This window comes from Dipodomys spectabilis, unplaced genomic scaffold (genome assembly GCF_019054845.1).
Source record: "Dipodomys spectabilis isolate Male_0828 unplaced genomic scaffold, ASM1905484v1 ptg000141l, whole genome shotgun sequence".
Lineage (NCBI taxonomy): Eukaryota > Metazoa > Chordata > Mammalia > Rodentia > Heteromyidae > Dipodomys > Dipodomys spectabilis.
Genome location: NW_024870818.1, coordinates 3,230,973 through 3,257,446, shown reverse-complemented (window position 1 = coordinate 3,257,446; position 26,474 = coordinate 3,230,973). Strand labels below are relative to the sequence as shown.

Below are 26,474 nucleotides of genomic sequence, written 5' to 3'. Positions count from 1 at the left end.
ATCATTTTTATGGGGTTGGATGAAAGTGATGTGAAAGCCAATTAGAGAATTAGCATTAAAGAAACTCTTAACATGAATCATACTGTGCTATCTAATGACATTTGTGTAGGTTTTTTTTCTCTTTATAATACTTAGAACTTTTTTCTTTCTTCTAGCTCATATTTTTGTGAGACAGGTTTCTGGATGGGTGAGGTTATCAGAGAATTAACACCTTCAGGTGTACTAAACAGTAATTAAGTTACTTTCAGTTTGGGAATTGAAAAGAAAAAGGCAGACAGTGGAAGAAGTCACAGAGGTTAAAGTAAATATAACTATTAGTTTGTTAATGTATTTGTTACAAATTACTATCATAAAATTGAAGGATGTAGATACTAGGGGGGGGGGGAGGGAACCCCAGAATCTACAAAGATGATGCTTTTTCCTAGATAGGGAACCAATCAATGAGTACTGCCTTAGCCTACCAAATGGTATGATTAGGGGCTCATATTCTCCATGCTTTCCCAAAGATAATTCTTAAAAAGTAACTGCTTGCACTCAGGCACCAGATTACACAGGCCTTTGAAACTGAAATTATTAAAAAAAAAAAAAAAAAGATGTTCTTAGAGATGGCTTTTTTTTTTTAGAGCTAAATTTAGTTGCTTGTTGGTAAAATAAAATGTGGGAGAACATTCTAATTCTTTGAGTTAGGTTTTTGGTGAGATGCAACCTTTATCTTCATTATGTATTTAGATTTAGTAAAAGCAAGAAGACAAACACACACTCATTGTAAATCAGCTGTGGAGACACTATTCAAAAAATTCGACATCTCATTTAAAAGGGCTGAGAAAAACAAGTCCAAAGAAGTACTTTTGCTATTAAAATTAAAATTAATTTAGAAAGGTCTTTCAACTTTACTTAATATTAAAACTAGAGAAAAATGGTAAATTAACTAGAACAATAATTGTAAGAGCAACATTATCAGGCAGTTTATGTTCTAGCTTATTTTTAAGTGACCTAATATTAAGGGAGAAGAACCACAAATTTTACTAAACCTTGGGCCTAATTCTTTTATAATCTATTGGTTTATAAAAACATAAGCACTAGCCCTGTAAAAAAAAATGAGGAACTCTTTTTTTTTTTTTTTGTCGGTCATGGGACTTGAACTCTGGGCTTGGGCGCTGTCCCTCAGCTCTTCAGCTCAAGGCAGCGCTCTACCGCTTGAGCCACAGCACCACTTCCGGTTTTCGAGGGGTTTATTGGAAATAAAAGTCTCACGGACTTTCCTGCCCGGGCTGGCTTTGAAATGCGATCCTCAGATCTCAACCTCCTGAGTAGCTAGGATTACAGGCGTGAGCCACCGGCACCCACTGGCGCCCAGCAGGAACTCTTTTTTGTACCAGTAGCTTTGAGTAAAGTATGTGCTGAAAAACAGTTTTAGAATTTGTTTGTAGTTTTTGTAGTGTAGAGAAGGTGAGGTAATATTCTCCATGTCCCTCCCTTACAAAAAATTTGTAAATGTACACAGAATACTTCTGGTTTCTTTTTCTGAATATTCATACTAACATTTCCTAAGAGTTTTTAATAGGTAGCTGGCACAAATCTGAGCATTTTTCACATACAAACTCATTTAATCTTCCTAACTGTCCTGATGGAGATTCTGTTATCCTTAAAGGACACTGAGGCGTGCAGCAGCAGAGTCCATATCTTAACATGCCACAATGACTTTTATATATAAGGTTTAGAAAACAATAGTTTTGCAAGATTACGATATGGTATCCTTAATCTGAGCACAGCTAAAGTCACTGACAAGTTTTAACTGAAATGATTTTATAGTGCTTTATTTTGTTCTGTTTTTAAGAATGGTCTTTCAGAGATTCAGTGAAAAGATGAATGGCATGAGGACTAACAGGGTCAGGAGCAGTTGAGCATCTAGCAATGCAGACAGAACAAATAGAACAAGATCAACCATGTTGATAATTGAAGCCAGGTGAAGAGAAATATTTTGTACTATACTAGATTCTCTTCCTTTGGTGGTTTTTGAAGTTTCCCATAATAAAAATGCATTTTTAAAGACAACTACATAGCTAAGTCTACTTAGCAAAACATAAAAAGCTAAATATAAACACTTTATTAGAAAAATTTCAAATTTGCCACTTGCAAATTTGAAAGATTAAGAAAACATAATAACTTACAGGAAGTATGAGGATTTTGTTGGTACAGTATTGAAAACAGATTAACTTTTTTTTCAAAATTCATATTATAATACCTGAAACATATCTGTGTTGCTGTCATGAGTGTATTCAACCACAACTGTCTGGGCCCGAGACAAAGTATATGATATACTATGCTGATCCTTGTTGCTTATTGCCTGTAAATAAAAAGGTTAATAGTAAAATTATGTAGTCAATGTTTAGTAGAAAATCTTTTCACAAAAGAAGGTAAAAATATCTGTCATACATAAGACACACTATAAACATTAGAGGCTGGTGTTTTCTAGGGACTGGGTATACAGAATACTTTGAGGCAGTTATAGAATAAGAACGTAACGTAAAAAAAAAATCAAAATGACATAAAAGTTTGTGTTACCTTATAAGTATTTTTTATCAAGTGATCAAAATCAAATGCCATGGAGAAAGAAATCAATACTCAGTACCCCCTCTGATACAGAAATACAAAAATCTTATTTCTAAATAGGAATCTTATTTTTCAAGTTACCTAAATAATTATAAAGTGGTAGCAATACTCAGAAATATTTGTTTCTCTAACCATTATGTGATATAGATGACAAATCTGCCATATACTGGGCTACATACAGAAAAATTCATAGAAATGGATATAATGCTTATATTTGTACTTTTGACCTATTCCAAACTAAAAACATTTCTAAAAAGAAATTTTCAGTTTTGTTTTCAAGCATTTTCTATGTAAATGAGTTGAAGATAATATCAGAGGGGAAAAAACCTAGTCATGTACAAAGGAAGTGGAAACAGATTGTGTAAAAGGAAAACAGACACAAAGAGTGATTACACAAAGCAAAGAAGCTAAAGAAAAAAAAGTTTCTAATTAGAAGTTTGGCTTTATAAAAGTTTTTGTCTAAGGCTGCAATGCTTGGTAAGAAATGTATGCATTATCCTGCCCATGTAATTGTAACCCCTCTGTACAGTATGTTCTCAAATAAAATAAAATTAAATTAAAAAAAAATAAAAGTTTTTGTCTAGTTTTAGTTTTTAGCTAATTGGTGGTAGATAAAAGCTTTAAAGTAATAGCTTTCAGAATAAGAAAATTAATTTTCAAACCCAAAGATAATAAACAAATATTTGGGGTGCTATACTAACTAGCTGGTTTTGTCAAAGCTTATCAATGCTCCTTTTGCTTCTCACCTGTTTCTTTTAAGGAAATCACACTTTATAGACATACCTGTATCTGCCCATTTGGCTCTCTCTATTTGCCTTTCTCTAGAGGTTTATGTATTAATATATTCAACGGCACTATATATCATTATTACACAGATTTAAAAATTGATACTTGACACAACATTAATAAACAAATTTTCAAATTAATTGCTATTTTGAATTTTTTGTTTTTTGGTGGTGGAGGGCAGGGTCTTGCCATATAGCCCAGGCTGGCCTCAAACTATTGATCTTTCTGCCTCAATTGTCCAGAGTGCCATCAACGAGGCCTGAAAGTTGACTCTTAATGGCAAGCCAATTTAATTTTTTAAAAAATTAAGTGGACTTTGAGACTGAAATCTTTTCTTAGCTATTAAGCTCACTCTTAGATTGGGAATAAGAACTATGAAAAGATAAATTTGAGTTTCAGTGGATTAGAAGGCAAGATATGAATCCTTTAATCCAGATGACTGGCAGAAATTTTTTTTACAGGCTCTCACTGATATATTCATTTAAAAATTAAAAAAATTACTTTTGTTTATCTCTGATTCCTAAGGTTCTTTTTGCCTAATAAAGATGAAAAAAGCCGAGATAATGATTCCATAAAGGACTAAAAAGTATAAAAAAATGGGAAGATGGATATAAAATAGAATTTTAGAGCTGGGTGTTGGTGGCTCACACCTGTAGGAAGCTGAGATCTGAGGATCATGGTTCAAAGCCAGCCCAGGCAGGATAAGTCCATGAGACTCTGATCTCCAATTAAATACCAAACATAAACGCTGGAATGGAGCTATAGCTCAGGTAGTAGAATGCTAACCTAGAGTAAAAAAGTTTCAGGGACAATGCCCAGGCCCTGAGTTCAAGCCCCAGGACTAGCTCTACTAACTAAATACATAAAAGTTTAAAAAACAGGGGCTGGGAAGGTGACTCAGTGGTAAGAGCGCTTGCTTTGCATGCCTGAGGCCCTGGGTTCGATTCCCAGCACCACAGAAGCAAAAAGAAAAAAGCCGGAAGTGGCGCTGTGGCTCAAGTGGTAGAGCGCTAGCCTTGAGCTGAAGAGCTGAGGGACAGCGCCCAGGCCCAGAGTTCAGGCCCCACGACCGGAACCAAAAAAAAAAAAAAAAAAAAAAAAAAAGTTTAAAAAACAGAATATTTTACAAATAAGGTTAAATATTTTTCCCTGATAGTAGTTCAAAACCAGAGGTAGTATTTGCTATTTAAGGGCATTTGAAAATATGGGAATGTATTTTTTGGCTCTCTCAAGGATGTGAGGGCTCAAAAGGTACTTAGTGGGTGGGAGAAAAATATTAAATGTCTCATGTTATGGTGGAATGTCCTGCAGAAGGACTGGAACACCCAAAATGCCAAGGACACTCTTGTAAGGAAATATTTAAGAAGCTCCTCCAATTGAGATGAATAAGCTATTTACTTCTACTACCTTCTAAGCATATCCCTTATTGTAAAGGAGCAAGATGAAAAACCTTAAAAATTTCCCAAATAGTAACAAAGGAAGACTTGTCAAGGTTTGAGGCCTCTATTTTGCACCCCAAACTATATATATGAAACAAGGCTGAAAATCCTATTAATTTTGAAGACTGGACTATTATTTAAAACAGGGCAGCATATGTCAGCTTTACAGTCTCATTTATTAAATGTACAAAGACATACTCCAGATACTGCAATACTAATGGCACATCTCAGGGCTATATAGCTATACTTCAGAAGTCAAAGAACTCTAGTTTATAAAATTTGCTCATCTATAGTATCAAATTTGGCTGATCATATAATTTAGAGGACAGATAAAGATCTGAAATTCCCTCTTGTTTATCATTTTAGGAAAGTACAAGTATCCTGAAATGATGGGCAAATTTCTGGAAATTTTGGCAAAGAAAGGCAAAGAGACTAGAAGTGTGTGTGTGTGTGGGGGGGTGTGGTATTTGGAGGGGATGGGGCTATACTGTGGATATGGCTATTTGCTTCCATTGCTTTGATTCAATGTAATGATGAGGCCTACTTCATACAAGTGCAGCGAGTGGTAGAAACTCTCAAAGTTACAAAACACAAAAAGATAAATAAATAAAAACAAGAGCGTCCACAGAAACACCAATTAAAAACCTTCAGTGAAGAAATGACTTCATCTGAATGGCTTCTAAAACCTAAATGTTACATATTATAAGCCACATTCCACCATGTCAAGGGGAGGCCCTTATGGTAAAGTAGGGTGGATGGCTGTAACAAAGTAAGCCTTGGCTCTACCTCTACCTCTCTTAACAGGGAATGGGAATGGTTCCTTCTAATTTCTATCCACTGATTCTAATTTGTCATTTTTAAGTTCAGTTCCCTTTCCACACTACAGCCTGAAATATACTGTTTCCAAAGTTTCTGCTCCAATCCAAACAAAAAGAACGTTCTCAAATAGAAATGTGAGGGAAATGCTAGCAAATATAAACACATAAAAATCTTTCAGTTTCTGTTACTTATTTAGTTTTAAACTTTTTTATTTTTATTTTTTACCTTTGCGGCCTGAGGAGTACATGCAATATGCACAGTGCTGGGCTTCACCCCATTTGCCTTAGGTCTTTTAAACAAAGCAAACCTACTTTTCCTTCTTCCTCTATCGCCATTTGGGAGAGACCCATTATACCTGATGGGAGAAGAAAAAAATGTTTAGGTGATTTCTTTTAAGAATCACACAAGTATAAAATAAATGTTTTACTTTGTAGAATCAATTCTCAGTTAATTATCTATTAGCACATGTTAACCATTCGCAATTGATGACCTCTAGACCAATTGTTTTAGTGTGAAACAAAATGAGATTCTTCCTTATTATGATAGAAGTACCTTTTGTATTTCTTTTATTGAAGAACTGAGTAAGGCCTATCTGACTCTTTTTTTTTTTTAGGGTGAATGTTCTTGTGTGTGTTAATACGACCTCTAAATGTAGTGGATGTATTGTTTAAAGTAGAATCTCCAGCCAGTTACCCCAGCTCACACCTGTAAGAAGCTGAGATCTATGAGCATGGTTCTTTCAGCCATGGCAGGAAAGTCAATGAGATTTTTAATCTCCAATTAACTACCAAAAAAGAAAAAGGAAAAGGAAAAAAAGAAAGTGGAGCTGTGGCTCAAGTGGTAGAATGCTAGCCTTAGACAAAACAAACAAACAAACCCTCAGGGACAGTATCCAGGCTCTGATTTCAAGCCCTGAAACTGGTGCGTGTGTGCACGCGTGCACGCACATACACACACACTAGATTCTTTTTTTTTTTTTTGGTCTGGCCATGGGGCCTGAACTCTGGGCCTGGGCGCTGTCCCTCATCTCTTCAGATCAAGGCTAGCGCTCTACCACTTGAGCCACAGCGCCACTTCCGGCTTCTTTCTTTTTGCTTATGTGGTGCTGAGGAATCGAACCCAGGGCCTCATGCGTGCAAGGCAAGTGCTCTACCACTGAGCCATCTTCCCAGCCCTGAAAGTATGTTTTATGGTAATTTCTCCATGATCTCTCTCTCTCTCTCTAACAAGGACTGAAATAACACAGGAAAAGTTAAAAACAAACCCAGACAAGTACTATACACCAAGCACTACTGAGTTGTATTCAAATACAGCATTTCACTTAATCTTGCCTTGTAAAAACTGCCGAATTGGCATCACTGTCCACATTTTCTTTCTTTTTTTTTTTTTTCTGGTCAGTCCTGAGAATTCAGGGTCTGGGCACTGTCCCTGAGCTTCCTTTGCTCAAGGCTAGCAGTCTGCCACTTGAGTTATAGCACCACTTCCAGCTTTTTCTGTTTATGTGGTACTGAGGAATTGAACCCAAGGCTTCATGCCTGCTAGGCAAGTACTTTTACCACTAAGCCACATTCCCAGCCCAACCGTTCACGTTTTTACAAGTTAGGAAAAACGAATTATTTCGGAATGTCACAAACACGACACTGGCAAAACTAGAAAATAATTTCAAGGGTTTTTTTTGGTCATTTTTTACTTTTTCACTGAGGCATAAAGAGTAATTTAATAATAACTACTTATTGCTCCCTGTCCCTGACAAAGTTTTTGATTCTCCTATGTAGTCGGTCCATCTGAGCAGGAATGAAGCAGGGATTAGGGATGGATTTGAGGTTGGAAGAAAAAGCAATTGAAAATGGCCAGCAAATAGTTTACAAGAATGAATCATGTTTTAAAGATGAAAAGAGTTTACTCAATGATTGCCATGTATAGAAATTATACTAACCCAATATAAAACAAAGCATTACAAGGTGAGAGCTCCTGCTAATCTTGTTGGTCTTGTTCCAAGGGCAAATAGAGCTCCCCTTCATTTATACTTTAATTTTGCTATTCTGGACTATGTGTGGCCATCAGCCTTATGGTGAGCTCCTTACAGACCCTTGGCTACTGTCTTCTAAAAGTCCCTGACTCATGCTTTTTCTGGATCTGTGCTCTCAAGTTCCTAGTTTATGTTCCTAAATTCAATCCTCTTGTCTAAGCAATAGCAGGAAATAGATAACTATATCTGGTTTTACTCTTAGACTTATTGCATTTTAGGTCATTAAATATCAGATATATAGTTAATTACTACTGCTAATGATTAACTGGGAAATCTTTAGGCTAAATGAGACAGTTTAAAACTATCCGGTTCTTCAAAAATCCTTGAATTCCTTGAGGCTATACCTCCAGCCTGGTTTTTACAGGTTAGTTGGGAGAATCTTTAGGTTTTTCTGCCTGGTCTGGCTTCAAATTGATTTTTCCAGGTCTTAGCCTCTTAAGTAGCTAGGATTATAGGAGTGAGCCAACACTGCCTAGATAAAATCTTTGCTAAAAAAATTAACTCATCAGCATAGTTGTTTTTTTCTTCTTCTGGTAGTTAAAAAAGCTGTTTGTCATTAATACTATTAACAGCGATATGACCTGAAGTTATAATATTGCAATTACTAAATACTTTGATTTTTTTGGGTGGTACCAGAGTTTGAACTCAGGACCTTGCACTTGAGTCATACTCCTAAACCTTTTTTCGCTATGTTTGTTTTTAGTTGGGGTCTTGCATTATTGTCTGGGATCAGACTCTAACTTCCACACTCATATTTATCCCATTCTACTCTTATCTCCTGCCTAGCTAGGATTAGAGCCCAGATTATATGGCCATCACACCAGTCTTGTTAACTTTCTTCCAGGCCTGGTATCAAACTGTGATTTTCCAAATCTCTGCCTCCTAAGTAGCTTGGTTTACAATTGTACACCACCATGCCCATCCCAAGTTTATGATATTTAAGGGTGTTTTTTTTTTGGGGGGGGTGTATATGTATGTGTGTGTATGTGTGAGAGAGAGAGAGAGTCCTGGCGCTTGAACTGCTGTCCCTAAAGGCTAGCACTAAACCGCTTGAGCCACAGCTCCACTCCTGGCTTTTTGGTGGTTAATGAGTCAAGAGTATCACAAACTTTCCTACCCAGGTTGGCTTCCAAGGACAATCCTCAAAACTCAGCCCCTTTTATGTCTGCTTAGGAGACACCACCTTCCTTCCCCCAACCCAAATACAACGCTGAAGCCCCCAAACCTGTAACTACCTGTAACTGTTAACCACCTGTCAATCACCTGACTGGGCATCAGCAAAAAGGTCCCAGGCTCTGAGATCACTTCCACATCTGCTGAGGCCCCACCTTTCCCTATATAATCTCTCTCCACCATTAGTTAAGCTGCTACTTGCTACCTGCTACATTCCAGATGCTATTCTACAACCTGCTCGAGTCCAGCCTGGTAGTTTAGCTCTCCCAAATAAACTCTCTTCTGCCTGAACCGTGCGGTAGCAACTCTCACACTGAGTAACTACAATTATAGGCATGAGCCACTGGCACCCAGCTATCAGTTTGCTTTTTAAGATTAAAAAAAAAATGCGTTTTCAAAAGGTCTTAGAAAATGGAATCAGAGAACTTTTTTTGTTAGGCTTGTGACAGATGGGGCAGAATGATGGAAGGGGTGACACTGGTCAAGATATACTATACTCATAAAATGACATGTTGAATTGAAACTCCTTTGGACAATTACTTAAAAATTAAAAAAAGAAAAGAAAAAGAAAGAAAAAAGTCCTTAGATGATCTTGTTTAATTGTCACTGTACAGCCTATATGGTGGACTTGCCTAAGACCATACAGTTAGCTATGCTGGAATAAGCACCAGAATCTAGGATTTTCTGCTTCCAGTAAAGCTCAGTAATTTTTTCTCTCTTACCTTCTGAAACAACAGATTCTCACTTAAACAGTATCCATCTAATTCTCAAACTTACTGCAATCTCTACAGTTATTTTTTATACATAATCAGAGAAACAACAGGTGGAAAGGATATTTTGCAATTTTAGCTTTTAGGATCTCCAGTTTAGACTGCTTCCATTTTGACAGTTACAACATGTTTGGACTGAATAAACTGAAGTACTAGAGTTATCTAGTCTTCAATCCACAGCCTATTTTTCTAGGAATTAAATGAAAGAGAATACTGTGCAAGCAAGTAGCTTAGTTCTAGGCTTCTCCATCATCCTACTGTTTTTATACACCTACATACCTTTTTTTGACTAGAAATAATAGAAATATCTTAAACACAAACCAACAACTACTTCAGAGGGACAAAACAACATATAAACAGCAAGTGACAAAAAATAACTCAGAGGAGGAAAAGAATGGGGGCTTTTGGGATAGTGGGCTGAATGGTAGAAGAAAGCTTTCTAAAAGATGGGATAAAGAAAGCAAACTTTGTTCTTTTATGCATTGTTTGTGCTGTAATTAAGCCCAAATAAAATAGCACAAATGTGAAAACTCAGTTTCTTAATATGATAACATTAACCTGTAACTTTAGATTTGGGGGAGGAGGGAGTAGAAAAGACATAAATTCTAAAAGTAAGAGGATTTCTATCTCTTAATGTCCCATGAGATATAAAAATCTTACCCTAGGACAATGAGTTCTCCATATTTTACTGGTGCTTTGGAAGGATGATTTTCTTGATCAGGAGAAAACATGAGCTTGGTTGTCTTTCTCAAATCTTTGGTCACTGGTCAAGAGCCTTGGGACACTTTTTGCATTATTTCCTGTAGGGGAAAAGTTTTCATTAGTAATGTGAACAATGAATTTCAGTTTAAATATATTATTTTCCAGCAGTCCTCTGGAGCACAGTATTATGCAAATCATCACATGATATACAAAGTATGTGACATTTTCCCCATCAATGCTTATATATTTGACACAACTGGATCAAAATATAAATTAGATACAGACCAACTGAGTAGATGTACTTTTCCCTGTTATTTCTTTTTTGTTGTTGTTGGTGGTGGTGGTCATAGGTTTGAACTCTGGGCCTGAGCACTGTCCCTGAGCTCTTCAGCTCAAGGTGAGTATTCTACCACTTGAGCCACAGCATCAGTTCTGGTTTCTGGTAGTTAATTAGAGATGAGAGTCTCATGGACTTTCCTGCCTGGGCTGGCTCTGAACTTTGATTCTCAGATCTCAGCCTCCTGAGTATCTAGTTTCACAGGCATGAGCTATCAGTGTCTGGCTTTTTTCCTATTACTTCTACAGGGTACAACTAAAAACTATGGACATAAGTTTGCTGTGTTTTCCTTTTGTTCATTGTGGTGGTGGGGTTGAACATAGGGCCTTTCCATACCATACAAATGCTCTACCACTGAACTACTCCTCAGCTCTGCTTACTGGCTTGCCAGACCTAGCAAGCCAAACCTAGCAAGCCAGACCTAGCAAGCCAGCAAGCAAGCAAAGGGCCTCATGCTTGCTTGATTTTCTTGCTCATAGATGGCAATCTACTACTACTTGAGCTACACCTTTAGCCCTGCTTTTTTGTTTAAGTGGAGATAACAATCTCATGGACTTCTCTGCCTAGGCTGGCTCTGCATGGAGATCCTCTAGGTCTCAGCCTCCTGAGTAGCTAGGATGACAATTGTAAACCACCAATGCCTGGCTTTTTTTGACCAATACATCCCTAAAGAAGGCAGCAGCGTGGAAATGTCAACTAATACCATCAGTAAATCAAATAATAAATCAAACAAATAAGTAAAATGCTACAACAAAAGCTTGCTTTCTGGTTAAAGAAACATTAAAATGCCTAGAAAGATATAAAAATCTCTTTTTCTTAGTTTTGACTTTTTGGGGTTTTTTTGAGACAAAATCTCACTATGGAGCCAGGCTACCCAGGAATTAACAATTCTTCTGTCCCTGCTTCCCAAGTTGTTGATTACCACACCCAGGTTACACAGAAAACTTTTGATAGCTGTTTTACTTTAGCTCAAGACTAGAGAAACACTGCAAGTGCTAAGTGGTAAGCCCCTTGAAACACAATGAGGAAGGTAGTGTCAATGTAGGCCTAGTGGAAGCTACCACTGGTTTCAAATTTCCAGTACCAATAGACAGTTTTGGCAAAGAAATAGAAAATATAAAGAAGGGTATTAGAGGTAGAAAATATATAAGCCAAATTGAAAAGCTTACTAATCAGCTCAACTATAAAATAGAATGGACTTAATAAAGAATCAGGAAACTAGAATGATAGATATCAAATTTGAACAAAAGCGAAAAATTTGGAAGTGGGATTCTGTGAGACTAGAGGAAAAAAAAAGGTAACTTTTGTTTCATTGGAATCTCAAGGAGAGAAGAGCTAAAGAAATAAAGGCTGAAAACAAATTTGAAAAGAGAAATAATAGTAAGAAACTGCTCAAACTCCACTCAGATATTCATGTAAAGAGATTTAAAGTTCTGAAATCTAAAGGCAAAGAAAGTAGAGAAAAATCTATCCTTTACCTATGGGAGGGTAGCGGGGGTGGAAGGTGTAGTAAAGACCAGTTACAGTTAAACTGGTAGTGCAATGGTAGCAGTTTTCTCATTAGAAACAATGAGTGACAAAAAATAATGGTTTAATAACTTCTTGGTTCTAAAAAAATGTCAACAAAGAATTTTATAGCCAATAAAAATAGAGGGATAATCAAGACATTCTCAGATGGGAAAACACTAAAAGAATTTTCCAGCAGATAAAAACAGAATGGCTAGAGAAAATTCTGCAAACAGAAATGATAACATGGTAGCAAGAATATAGGGAAATGTAATAAACTTTTTTATTTTCTAAATTATACTTGATCAAAGTGAAAGCGTGACACTACCTAATCCGGATACCTTTATAAACATACACAAAGGACGTGTATGTGTGTGCAGGTCCTTGGGACTTGAACTCAGGGCCTGAGTGCTGTTCCTGAGCTTTTTATTTTTTTGGTCCGGCCATGGGGCCTGAACTCTGGGCCTCGGCGCTGTCCCTCAGCTCTTCAGATCAAGGCTAGCACTCTACCACTTGAGCCACAGCGCCACTTCCGGCTTTTATCTTTTTGCTTATGTGGTGCTGAGGAATTGAACCCAGGGCCTCATGCATGCAAGGCAAGCGCTCTATCACTGAGCCACCTTCCCAGCCCCTTCCTGAGCTTTTTAAATCAAGGTTAGCATTCTTATCACTCAGCCACAGCCCCACTTCTTGCTTCTCCCTCCTCCTCCACCCTGGGTGGCAGAATTCTTAAATGAAAGTGTAAGAGCTACACAAGAGATTAGTCTTCTAACACAGCTGAGTGGCTGTGTTTTTGTATTCATACTCTATATATCATTTTCTCTGTATTCTAAAATACGAGGCTCTAAAATAAATTCCTGAAGTTATGCACTTAAGAACCTGAATGGAATATAAAATATCCCAGCTGGGCTCTGTAATCCTAGCTACTCAGGAGGCTGAGATCTGAGGGCTGCTGTTCAAAGCCAGCCCAGGTAGTAAAGTCCATGAAACTCTCATCTTCAATTAGCCACCAGAAAACATGAAAATTGTGGCTCAAAGTGGAAGAGCTAACCTTGAGCAAAAGAGCTCAAGAACAGTGCCCAGGCCCTGAGTTCAAGCCCCACAACCAATTAAAAAAAAAATCTTAATACTTCAATTACTGGCCTCACGGGCTTCAATTCAGTTAGTTGATCTGACCCTATACAGCCCTATTCCAATGTGATCTATTGCTGAGAACATGGAATATCATTCTGAGACTGGAAAAACATTGAGAAAATCTTGCTAAGATAAACAAGATATAATAGGCTCTGCTTGATCACTGAAAATTAAGCATGTGACTTTCCTATTTAATAAGAATGGTTTTATGAATTTGACAGATCGAACAGTTTAACCATTTGTTCTGCGAAGGAAAGAAGTACCATTACTTTCTTATCACGTTTTCCCAAAAGAAAAACTTTTTTTTTTGGGGTCCGGTCATGGGGCCTGAACTCTGGGCCTGGGCACTGTCCCTCAGCTCTTCAGCACAAGGCTAGCACTCTACCACGTGAGCCACAGCGCCACTTCCGGCTTTTTTTTTTCTTATGTGGTGCTGAGGAATCGAACCCAGGGCCTCGAGCATGCAAGGCAAGTGCTCTACCACTGAGCCACCTTCCCAGCCCCAGAAAAACTTTTTACTATATGAAATCATCAGGCCAGGCGCCGGTGGCTCACGCCTGTAACACTAGCTACTTAGGAGGCTGAGATCTGAGGATCATGGTTCAAAGCCAGCCTAGGCAGGAAAGTCTGTGAGGCTCTTATCTCCGGTAATCCACCAGCAAACTCCAAGTGGTGCTGTGGCTCAAGTGGTAGAGCACTAGCCTTAAGCTGAAGAGGTCAGGGACAGCACCCAGGCCCAGAATTCAAGCCCCACCATCAACAACAACAAGAAAGAAAGAAAGAAAGAAAGAGAGAAAGAGAGAAAAAGAGAGAAAGAAAGAGAGAAAGAAAGCGAGAAAAACCATTAGCTTCACCTGGAGATGAAAAATGGGAAAACCAATCTTTGTCCCTCAAGATAACATGCTCCTTTTACTATTTACAATGCACACACCTTGTTTTACTTACTGTCTACTAACCACCAGTACAAATTTCTGAAAAGTAAAAAGAACTAAGATAAAACTAAGTAATGAAGATACCTGCTGTGGGTGCAAATTTGCACCCACATAGGACTGAACAGGCTAATTCTTATAGTAATTCTTATATAATACGAGACCTATTGGAGGATTTTTTTTTTTTTTTTTGCCGGTCATGGAGCCTGAACTCTGGGTCTGGGTGGTGTCCCTCAGCTTTTCAGCTCAAGGCTAGCGCTCTACCATTGGAGCCACAACACCACTTCCGGCTTTTTCTGTTTATGTGGTGCTGAGGAATCGAACCCAGGGCCTCATGCTTGCAAGGCATGCACTCTACCGCTGAGCTACCTTCCCAGCCCTGGGGGATCATTTATATAAGAGACCAAAAAGCATACGTGTATACGTGTATAAAACAAACCCTAAGAAAATGATACTTAAGTGTAGACAGGTAACAACTATGAATGTGAGTACTTTGTGAAATCATCTGAACCCTTTGCCACTTCCTCAATGTTCATTGCATTTGTCAATCCATTTCCTGCTGGTGACCAATATTAAAAACCTCAGTACATGAAGTGGACACATTACATACTTATTTAAAACATAGAGAGGGAAGAAATGCAAAGGAAAAACCAGAGTATTGAACTTAAACTCCTGGCTCCATTAGAAAAACATGTATTTGAAGTGAGTCAAGACAGCTTAGGGACAAAAAGCTTTATGTGCTCCTAGAATGTGACAAGCCAAAAAAGACTTCAGGGCACTATTCCTGATTGGAGAGGTGTTTGCTTAAAATAACCTTACCATTATAATCTTCCTCCAACTTCAATCACCCGAAAAGCTATTTTAAAAGTACAACTAAGAGCTCAAACATGTTTACTGCCACTGTCCTTTTCAGACCTACACTCAGCAATTTAGATTATCGAAGTTCTTAAAATGATAATATGCTTCTCAGAAAGCAAGTATAGAAGTTAGCTCCTGTATTAACCATTAAAGTAACAAACAAAATTCAGCAAAAAGCAGGAAAAAATGGTGGGATTCATCAGTTATTTGGAACAAAAACACAAGACAAAAGTACATTCATAGGAAATTGTATCATTTTCCCAAGTCAGCATCTAACACTGGTAGTCTCTTTCACAAGGGCTAACACTAGTCTAGCTCTGAGCCAAATAATGTCCTAAGCATTTTATGTGACTGATTTGAGTCTCAGAACAACCTTACAAAATAGGAAATATTTTAACTCTCATGTTACTGTAACTCTATCATTCTAGAATTGCTGAAACAGGTTTGTCTGGGGAAAAACTACATTGGGAAACTAAATTAAAAAATAAACCTAAAAAGCCCCCAAATTCTTTTCTACTATAGAGTATTACAGGGTAAGAGCTTATATAACTGATGCTATTGTCCTTAACGGGCAATTTTTTTCCCCCTGGTCCCGGTCCTGGGGCTTATAGGCTTGTACTTTGGGCCTGGGTGCTGTCAATGAACTTTTTCACTCAAGGCAAATGTTCTACCAAGCCAAAGCCCCATTTCTGGCTTTTTGGTAGGTTATTGGAGATGAGTCTCACAGACTTTCCTATCCAGGCTGGCTTTGAACCACAATCCTCAGATTACAATCTCTTGGAGTAGCTAGGATTACACAGGCATGAACTACCTGCGCCCGGCTCCCTTTTTCACTCAAGGCAAGTGCTCTACCCCTTGAGCTGTATCTCCACTTTTGGTTTGGGTGGCTAATTGGAGATAGGAATGTCACAGATTTTCCTGCATGGGGGGCTGGCTTTGAATTGCAATCCTCAAATTTTAGCTTCCAGAGTAGCTAGAATTACAGGCATGAGCCACCAGTGCCCAGCCAGAGAGCCTCTAATTATTTGGGGTGCCTAAATCACTCCCAGAAACTATATCTGGATACCTGTAGTCTTAACTTTTACTAAGATACTGAACAAGTTTACATGCATCTTATTATTTTTTAAACTAACAATAGTCAAGTATTTTTCCCCAAAATAATTACTAATTACTCAGAAGGTAGTAAGTTCATAGTGGAAGAAAACTGGCAGATACTACCTCAATCAGCTGGTCAAGTTTAACACTGCTTGTAATAAGACATTTTGATATAATTTATCTTTGATGTGATATACTGAAATATTCTATCCAAAACTTCATAACCTCAATCTAAAGACATGCAAACAATGACAAATCCAAATTGATGATTAAATGTGAGAGTGTGCTAAAAGTCCCATGATCATGAAAGGAGATTATGAAGATGCAACAATTATACACAATATAGGATCAGAAACTGGACTGTGGAACAGAAAAGGACATTAATGGAAAAGACTGGTGAAATCTGAATACTGTTCATAGTTGAGTAAATAGTATTATACTAATGCTAATCTTGATAGATACATTATGTGAGTTATTACCACTAGAGGAAGCTGAGTAAAGGGCATCTGTGAAGTTGTTTTACTAATTTTCCATGTTGTAAAAAGCAAAAAAAAAAAAAAGTTTTAAAGACAAAGTAGCTGGGTGCTAGTGGCTCACACTTGTAATCCTAGCTACTTACAAGGCTTAGATCTGAGAATCAACGTTTGAAGTCAGTAACAAGCAAAAAACCAGAAGTGGATCTATGGCTTAAGTGGTAGAGTGTAAGCCTAGATCAGAAAAGCCAAACAAGAGCCTGAGGCCCTGGCCTTCCAGCCCCAGTACCAGCCCCAGTACAAGCCCCAGGGGTTGGGGGTGGGGAGGAGGAAACACAAAAAGGACAATAAAAATAGAAAATAAAAAGCTCTTTAAACTTATTGGCATTACAAAAATGAATTCCAGATTCAAAATTTGCCCCTTTTAGCCTTCCATAATTCAAATGTGAGTTCCATGTTGTTTGGTTTTGCCCAGTCACAGTTGCATTTCTTCTTGTTCTTTTTTTGAGGAGAAATTGTACTATTCACAGCTCCTTTGGTCAGGGAAGATGTTATTTACTGCACAAGTGTGGTCACACAATGAACTGAGTGATAGGTAAGCAAAGCGACCATCTTAGTAATAATAATAGTAATAATTTTCTTAATAGTAATAGAGACATACAAGTATAATTTTAGCATTGAATGCCCCAGATGGTCTTTAAAAAAGCAATTACATCTTATATTTTGAATACCTTATGCTGAAATACTTGTATTTGAACTTGTCTCTATTCTTTAGTCCATCTATTTACATAAATTGTTTCTTTAAGAGTTTATAAAAGAGAATAGAAATAGTGGGGCTCAGAGGAGGAAGAATGAAGAAATAGCAGCATCCCTAGTTATTTTGACAAGGTTTAATTGAAAAGCTTTTAAATATAAAACCTTAAAATTCAATATTTTCTTAAATTATCACTAATTACTTTGTTATCATAGCATTTCCTTCAAACTAGAAAAGACATTTGGAAAGCCATAACTATCTAGGGCACCTGGAAGAACTTGGGTCCTTGAGTTATAAATGAAGGTCTCTATCTAGGATCCTTGTTGAGTTCTCAAATTTACAGACTAACACATGATTTTTATATACCCCAAAATGGTGCAAATTTCCCACCTCAGGACTATCATGAGGACTAAATGAGACCAATAAAGCTGTAATGAGTTGACTGTTGGGTTATGTACTTTATACTCACTTATATATACTATGTCTGGACTTAGAAATCAGGCTCACAGAGCAGGACTCAAACATATGCTGTGAGACTATTATGGCTAAAAGTTATAGTTTTTAGGAGTATCCTAAAAATATTTTAACTGTGAGATGAATATTTCCAAGAATATAATGCCATGCAAAATATCTACTCTGTATTTAATTAGCCATTAAAGTAATGCTGCCCTGTCACTTTATCCTTATTTCTCAGCATCTAAATGAATGTTTATAATCTAATCTTCATAATTTTGATACCACGTAAAAAGTTCTAGTTTTCTACTACGCTAAATACATAATAGATCATAAAACAATCAAAGATCTGTTAGTTTCATGGTTAAGTGATGTATAAACACTTCATTTTCACTAGGAGGAAACAGTACATGTAAATTAAATGAGTTATAACATGTATTCTTAGCTCTTAGAGAAATTAACATTAAATCTTTTGTTTCAAAATTCCATAATAAGCTTCTTCAGAAGGAATAAGAAAAATGAGGTTAAAAATTCAAAATTACAAATGGATCTCCAATACTGTTTCTTCAAAAGTTAGTTCTCAGTTGGACAACAGTGAGTGACAACAGTCAGTGCTTCATACCTGAAATCTTAAATTGATTTTGGAGGCCTAGAATGAGAGGATCAGGGTTTGAGGCCCAACCATGCAGAAAAACTCCCAAGACCCCCTTTTTTCAATCTATAGCTGAGCGTGGTGGTAAACACCTGTTATTCCATCTACAAATGAAATAAAAAAATCATCAGGACAAAAAAGGGCTGGGTGCGCAGTTCAAGTGGGAGTGTGCCCTCCTAGCAAGGATAAGTCCCAGAGTTCAAATCCCAGTATGTTTGTTTGTGTGTGCTCTACCAATAGAGAAATTACTATTTAAAAATGGCATTATTATTTTCACTGAAGAACTGAAGTTTCATCTTACTAGTTTTGTCTTTTTGGTTCATGAAAAGTTCTCCAAAGCAGAAATCTTTCTTTGACCAAATCATAATGTGTTCCTTATAAATTTTTATAACAGTAATTTAGAGATACTGTGTGTGGGAGGCTAAGAACATCTATTTTTCTTTTTTAGTAGAGTGAACATTCTAAATTACTCAGCATGGTATTCCTGCTTAACCCTTTTTATTAGAAAATGATAACTACATAGCTATTTCTAGTAATTTCCTCTTTTTAAAATTTATCACATTACAAATACCCCAATGCAGTAGTTATGATCTTCTCCCTAATTTTCAACTTTTCTCATCCCCGATTTATCACTCATCTTGTAAATATACAGATTAAAAACCTAAATTTTAAAAAGGTCATACATATCACTACTCTAAATCATACAAAACTTTTCACAAATTCCTATAGAAACAAAAACATTTCATTACATTTTTTCTTTTGGTAAAAACAAAATGCTTCAAAAAGAACACCGCTAGAAAATAATGACTATTCTTGTCCTGTTTTTAGACAAGAGTCCCTCTAACCAATAATCATACTTAATGTTGTTAAATCTCTTCCCACTATATCAGATCAAAACATTACTTAAAATTCTTATAAAGAACAACTGTTTATTGAGAGAAGATTTAGGGCTGATAAAGCAAAACTAACAGCTAACCAAGGATACAACTAATACAATGATAACACCATCATTCTGGGTACTAAACAATTTTCTTCAGAGAACATATAATAGTCAAATTTAATAACTTAATAGAAAACAGCCGATGACAGTATGGGCTAAAATATTTAAAAACTAAGTTCAATATCTTAGACTGCAAAAATAGTAAAAATGAACAACTTTCTAATTTTCTGTTGACCTATTATCAACAGGCAATAAATCCTGTATTTTTATTTCTTGAGCTTCCTTTAGGACTGATAGGAGATGAGATTAATAGTGCAAACCCTCCCTAAGAACTCTAACTATAGAGTTTGACTTTGATTCAGTACTAGAATGGAAGGATATTTAATTCATAAACACAATTCCAAAGCTAAATATGAAAGTGAAAAAAATTATAAATACCTTGCATAATTATGCTTCAGATCCTTCCTTTTGTATGTTTACTTTAACAGGAAGCAACAATGAAACAAACATTTAAGCCATAGAGCAACTTACCTTTTTATTCCATCTCTACTGTTACAAGCAAAAAACCCTTCTCACCAGAGAATAAAATCCAGATAGTATTAGAGCATCTGTCAGTTCCACCTGGCATCACACATTGAAGAGCTAGCTGTCTGCTCAGTGTTCTTTCACTTAAGCACTTCATAATGTGTGTGGGTGGGCCTGCACTACGCAAAATAGGTAAATACTACATAATTCTAGATTCTATTGGCGGAATGAGAATTCACGTCTCCCTCATCTCCTCCCTGACGAAGTCTGTAACCCAAAAGGGAAAAACGGAAGAGGATGCACCTACAATTGTAAAATGGGCTTAGTATCAAGTTATGGGATGAAGTACTTCAAAAGAAAAGTATTTTGTTTCTTAAAATGCTTTATAGATGTCAGAAATAGAACAATGATAACTACCATTTCATGACAGCAACACAGCCTATTTACAGTATCTGTTAGGAAGCACGCTATTAAAAAAAAATCAACAAAATGTATATGTAAAGAAAGAGTGAGTACTTTTTAGTACTATTAAAGAAATCTTGATTTTTTTTTTGGAGGGGTGGAAGGGAATACTACAATATCCTAGTAATAAAAACAGATGAAGCCAGGTGCCAATGGCTCACACCTGTAATCCTAGCTACTCAGGAGGCTGAGATCTGAGGATCGAAGTTCAAAGCCAGCCCAGGCAGGAAAGTCCCTGAGACTTTTTTTAACCACCAGCAAACTGGAAGTGGTGCTGTAGCTCAAGTGGTAGAGCACTTGTTTGAGTTTAAGAGCTCAGGGACAGTGCCCAGACCCAGAGTTTAAGCCCCATGACCGGGAAAACAAAACAAAAAACAGATGAAGATTCAACCACATTTTCAATTAATTATGCTTATTTCTACCTTTATATTTAATAATTTAAGCTAGGGATGTAGCTCAGAGGTAGAATGCTTGTCCAGCATGCCCAGTAAAGTCTTGACTTTGATTCCCTAGCATAGCAGTAGCAAAAATTAAATTAGTACACAGAAGTACATTGGGATTGGACAAGCTTCATCAAATAGCTACTGGTAGTGTGCTGTTTAATGAATTTGCTACTGTCAGATTACCCTATTTATATATCATTTTCCCATGTCCTTTTTGGAGGAAATTCTTTATGAGGAATGGTTGTATACTGAACTAGTTTATTCCTCTATAAAGACAAAAGCATTTAATTACATTTAAGATTTTTTTTTTTGAAACAGGGTCTCTCTGTAGCCAAGACTGGCTTTTCATGCTAATCTTTCTGCTTCAGCCTATCATCACAAGTGTGTGCCACCATGCCTGATATATCCCACCTGTTAAATTTAAGTTCAGCTTTTGTCAAGGTACTCATTCTTTTATAAAATTCTTTTATAAATAATATATAATTCTTTTATAAAAATTTTTAGTAGCTCTTGTGTTCAATATATTGTAAAAATAAATGCTGCACCAGAGTCCCAAAATTGATATCCATGATTTTATAGCCATAAATGTAAATAACTAGACAATTTAAGCTTTACTCAATTACAATATACTTAATAGTACTATTATTGCTAATAATGCCTAACTCAGATGTCAGTAAATATCTGTGGGAAATCAAATCTCACCAATATATACACTATCTTTGTTTAAGAGTCATGAAGAGTATTTTTGGTGGCCCTAAGTTTATCTGTAAAGCCTTCTTACAATGCCCATAGGACAACAGCTCTGATTCAGTCAAGCTATCCTTTTTAAAGAGATCAACATAGTAACATTATTTTGTCATTGATGTCTTAGAATAAAATGAACCTCCTTCTCTTACAGCTGATAAGTTTATTTCTATTATTTTTTGCATTGCATAACTGTGTCACATGCCCTGAAGCTGTTCTTCAGTAAATCTGTGTAAAATTTCTTTTGTTCTTTCTGTTGGCAGCAAGCCTACTTTGGTTACAGTGAGAATAATTTGCTCAAATATTCTGCTTAATGTCCAGTGTAAATACACATCCATACTCGCCCCCCCGCCCCCCCAAAAAAACTTACCTATAAAGATTCTACGGTCTTGCTATGTGGTGACTTGGCTTTTGTTATGTAATTCTAGGCTGATGAAATTGTTCAAGAAGCCGGACATGACAGGTTCAACACTCATACCAAATAGAATGTAGTTGTGGCTGTCTATGTCTTAAACTTGATTCCAACAACAAACCCCGAGGACCTGCTACACTTTGGACTAATGCTCTCAACTCTGGAAGTGTATTTCTTTTTCACCTTTAGTACCCCGATGAATAAAAAATAGAGCATTAGGAGTATAATAGGTTCTATGTATTTCAAGCTCTGTGTTTATATCAAATAACCCTCTCAGTAAATATATTTTTTCTTCAAGAGTTCTAGGATGACATTAAAGACAAAATATTTCCTAAGTAATTATGATGAGCTATTTTTATATTACGACAAAGACCCATCCATACTTATTGAGGAAAAGAACCAATTCTCTTATTTTTCTAAATTTCTGATTTTCTTTCTGATTTATTTATAATGATGTTTGATTAATGTCATCATAGAAGTCAGTCAAATAAAAAATAAAATGGTAACTTTAAAGTAGCTTCCTTGGGTTGTGGGAATCAAAGTTATCAAATGGCTGTGAATCTTAATGACCCTTCCAACACTCTTACATATCAGCTTACTTATGGGCTTATGGTGTTTTCCTTATCTTACTCTTTGATAAATCTGTGGCAATTATTTCCATTACGCTAAGAAAACAATAGTAAGCTTTCAGTCTCCTAAAACTTCAAAATAAAAAAAAAATTACTCTCCTTCCCAAATTAACCAAAATAAAGTACACTTACCTCACAATTTCTAGGCCCTTTCAGGTGTTTGTTTTCTTATAGTCCTATTTTTCTTATTTTTGTAGTCTAGGTTTTGTTTTCACCTTCAGACACAACTGACCTCTGAGAGCTTGCTTCTTCTCTAATGATCTCTGAATACTTAAGGATGCACTCAAAGACTCATTCCTTACAGTGTCTTTACCTTTAGCCACACCCACAGCAGGTGTGTAAATTGTTTCTTCCTTTAGTTCTATCTTATTGGTGATCTAAGGGTCATGTTCCTCTAACTCACACTGCAATTCTCTTAGATGGTATTTACTACTCTATAGTAAGTTTTTGTTTGTTAAATCCAAATAATTCCAATCTTTTTTTTTTTTTTGGTCAGTTGTGGGGCTTGAACTCTGGGCCTGGGTGCTGTCCCTGTGCTCTTCAGCTCAAGGCAAGTGCTTTACCGCTTGAGCCACAGTGCCACTTCCAGTTTTCTAGTGGTTTTATTGGAGATAAGAGTCTCATGGACTTTCCTGCCCGGGCTGGCTTTGAACTTCGATCCTCAGATCTCAGTCTCCTGAGTAGCTAGGATTACAGGTATGTGCCACCGGTGCCTGGCCTCTAATTCCAATCTTTTGTGAAAATAACATAAGGTTTAAGCTTTCCCAATAAGACAATTCTTTCTTGTTAAGGGGAAGAATAAGAAAAGTCACTAATGTTATTGCACATATATAATCACATTTTAAGGCTGAAAAGAACCTTAAAGAATATAGTTTAATTTTCCCTCTGAATTCTCTACTATTATAACTGAGAAAAATCTATATCCAGAGAAAAGTTATTTGATGAAGGTGGTGGGGCTAAGTGGACACATCTTTCAGCTTCTATGTTGAAAGAGCTTGTTTCATTAGTTCTGGAGGCAATATTCCAAGTACTAAAGAGCACAGCTGTCGGCTCACATATGATTCACACCTAGTATTATTATATGGGATGGTGAAATGTTTGCCTACTGTGTTATTCTGTTATATAACATATATATATTATAATTTGGTATCATAAGGAGAAAACTGAAAATTAGACAGAAATTCAGTGACAGGCATGCCATGAAGACATTTCTTTTAGTATACCAGATGGAGCATGCTTCCCTAAATTGGCTATTCACACTCTTACTTGATGGGCTTTGCTCACAAGCTCTCCTTAAACAAATAAGTATGAAAAGCACTGCCACAGAATTTGTCTAAGGAATCCCACATAATTGTGTAAAGAATTTTCAAATTATATTACCTGATAAAGGACTTTCAACTGGTATATTTAAGCAATAAACCAAGCAAAAATTAGCAAGGATTAGTAAAGATTAGTAAAAATTAGTAAACATTTAGTTTTTTAAAGCCTATATATAATCAGTAAGTACATGAAAAGAGATTCAGTATAATTAGTCATCAAGGAAATACAAACATAACCACAATCACTAGGATAGCTATAATTTAAAAAAAAATAAAGAAGAGGGTAATGACTAATATTGGAAAGGACACAGAAAAGTTGAAAAGTTGAAAATTTTCATTACAGGAAAATAAAATGGTACAGTCAGAAAAAGTCTGGCAGCTCCTCAAGATTAAAGATGAAATTGTAATATAACTCAATTCCTAGGTATAAACTTGCCAAAATTAAAATCAATGTACACACAAAACCTTTATCCATTTCTTTTAGTCAGTCCTGGGGCTTGAACTCTCAGCTTGGGTGCTGTCCCTGCTCTCTTCAGCTCAATGTGAGTACTCTACCACTTGAGCCATAGCACCACTTCCAGTTTTCTACTGGTTTATTGGAGATAAGAGTCTCACAGACTGGGCTGGCTTTCAACTGTGATCCTCAGATCTCCTGAGTAGCTAGGATTACAGGTGTGAGCCACCGGCACCCAGCTAACCTTCATCCATTTTCACAGCCATATTATTCATAACAGCCAAAAAGTGGAAACAACTCAAACATCATTAACTGATGAACAGATAAACAAAATGGGTATACACCAATACAATGAGATATTAATTGGTAATGAAAAGGAATGAAGTATCAGTACATGTTGCAGCACAGATGAAATCTTGTAAACTGGAAACTGCTAAGTGAAAGATGTCAATCACTGTATTTTTTGTGTGATACTATTTGTATGAAATCTAGAGTTAGAAAGTAGATTAGTGGTTGCCTGTATGTTTGTGAAGGTGGGGGAGCAGAAATTGATGAAGGGATTAGGGAAAGTGTGGCTAAATGGTACAAGTTTAATTTTTTAGGTGATGAAATTTTAAGTATTCTAAAATTGACTGTGATGGCTGCATAATTCCGTGATATACTAATACCCTAAGGTGAAGTGTTTAATTGGGTAAAACTGCATGACATGAAAAGTATACCTCAACTAAAGCTCTTAAAGGGACAAGCAAACCAACAAATAAAGCACTAGCATATTATAAAATCTCTTACAGACTCCAAGATCATCGGATGCTGACATACATCTGGAATTCAAATATTGATCCTATGTAACTTTAGAAATTACATACATTTTAAAAATTCTAGGTATTATAATTCCTACTTCTTGGGTCAGAGAAGCTAAGGGAAGCTTAAGGTGAAGAGCTGTACTTTTCAAAATCAGTCAAGTTCTTGATTGATTCAATTTTGTTTGTGAATTTTAAATATTTTATTGTTTCAGTCTATATTTCATGGCAGATACAAGTTTTAGTTTTTAAAGTATTTTTATACCTCAAGTAATCTTCAATGAAAACAACTAAGAAGCATTTTCTTTGATATCAACCAATCCTCCAATTCTCTGACAACTGGGCAGCTAACAAATTTAATTCAATTCTGATACTACCTCCTCACAGAGTAGTGTTAGATTCCCACAAGTCCCAGTCCAACAACTCTGCCCATTTCAGACACCAATTATAAGTTCTAGGTTTTGAGGTACAAATTGGGGGGTTCCCACAACCCACTTCCTGGTTCCATGATCTATTAGTACATTAACTCAAAAATGGATCAGGAGTAGTGGTGAATAACTATAACCCTAGGCATTCAGAAGGCAGAGATCAGGAGGCTTGTTCAAGGCCAGCCTGTGCAAAAAGATATCCCCCCCTCCCCCTGCCATCCCTTGCACCTCCCCGCCCCTGCCCCAGCCAAAAAGCAAGGTGCAGTGGTGGTGTGCACCTGTGGTCTCAGCTATTCAGAAAGCACAGGTAAGAGGATCAGAGTCTGAGGGTAGCTAAAACACAAAACCCAGTATGAAAAATAACTAAAACAAAAAAGGATTAGAGGTGTGACTTAAGTGGTACAGTATCTGCTTAGCAAGTTCCAGGCTCTGAGTTGAAATCCAGGCACTACAAAAACAACAAACAAAAACAACAAAAACATACCTCCCTTAAATCTCCTAGCTTATGGCAAAGATCACAATTTCAAGCCAGGTACAGGGTTTGCAAGCTATTTGGTAAGCTGAAGTAAATAATGAGTAGGGGAGTTTAAGATCAGCCTGAACAACAAAGCAAAATCATGTCTCAAGAACAACGAAAGAATATTATTCAGGAACAAGCAACTGGAAAAGGTATCTGGAAGTAGGATGTGGACAGCGGAGCTTCCATGCCTTCTACAGGCATGCCATCTTCCCAGTGCCTAGATGTGCTCACCAATCCATAAACTCAACTTCCAGTCCCCTGAATTCTCCTGTAGGC

The 26,474-nt window shown here is 36.6% G+C and overlaps 1 protein-coding gene across 3 annotated transcripts in view; it reads right to left on the bottom strand.

Moving 5' to 3' along the window:
- The window catches only part of Peli1 (pellino E3 ubiquitin protein ligase 1), a 53,440-nt gene that overhangs the window by 6,300 nt on the left and 20,666 nt on the right, over window positions 1–26,474 (bottom strand). For all 3 annotated transcript variants that reach the window (XM_042691219.1, XM_042691222.1, XM_042691220.1), the window contains exons 2-4: window positions 10,290–10,429; window positions 5,883–6,012; window positions 2,246–2,347 (exon numbers count right to left, since the gene is read on the bottom strand). In XM_042691219.1, the coding sequence (XP_042547153.1) occupies window positions 2,246–2,347; window positions 5,883–6,012; window positions 10,290–10,360 (303 nt within the window). In that variant the 5' untranslated portion in view covers window positions 10,361–10,429. The remainder of the gene's footprint in view (window positions 1–2,245; window positions 2,348–5,882; window positions 6,013–10,289; window positions 10,430–26,474) is intronic.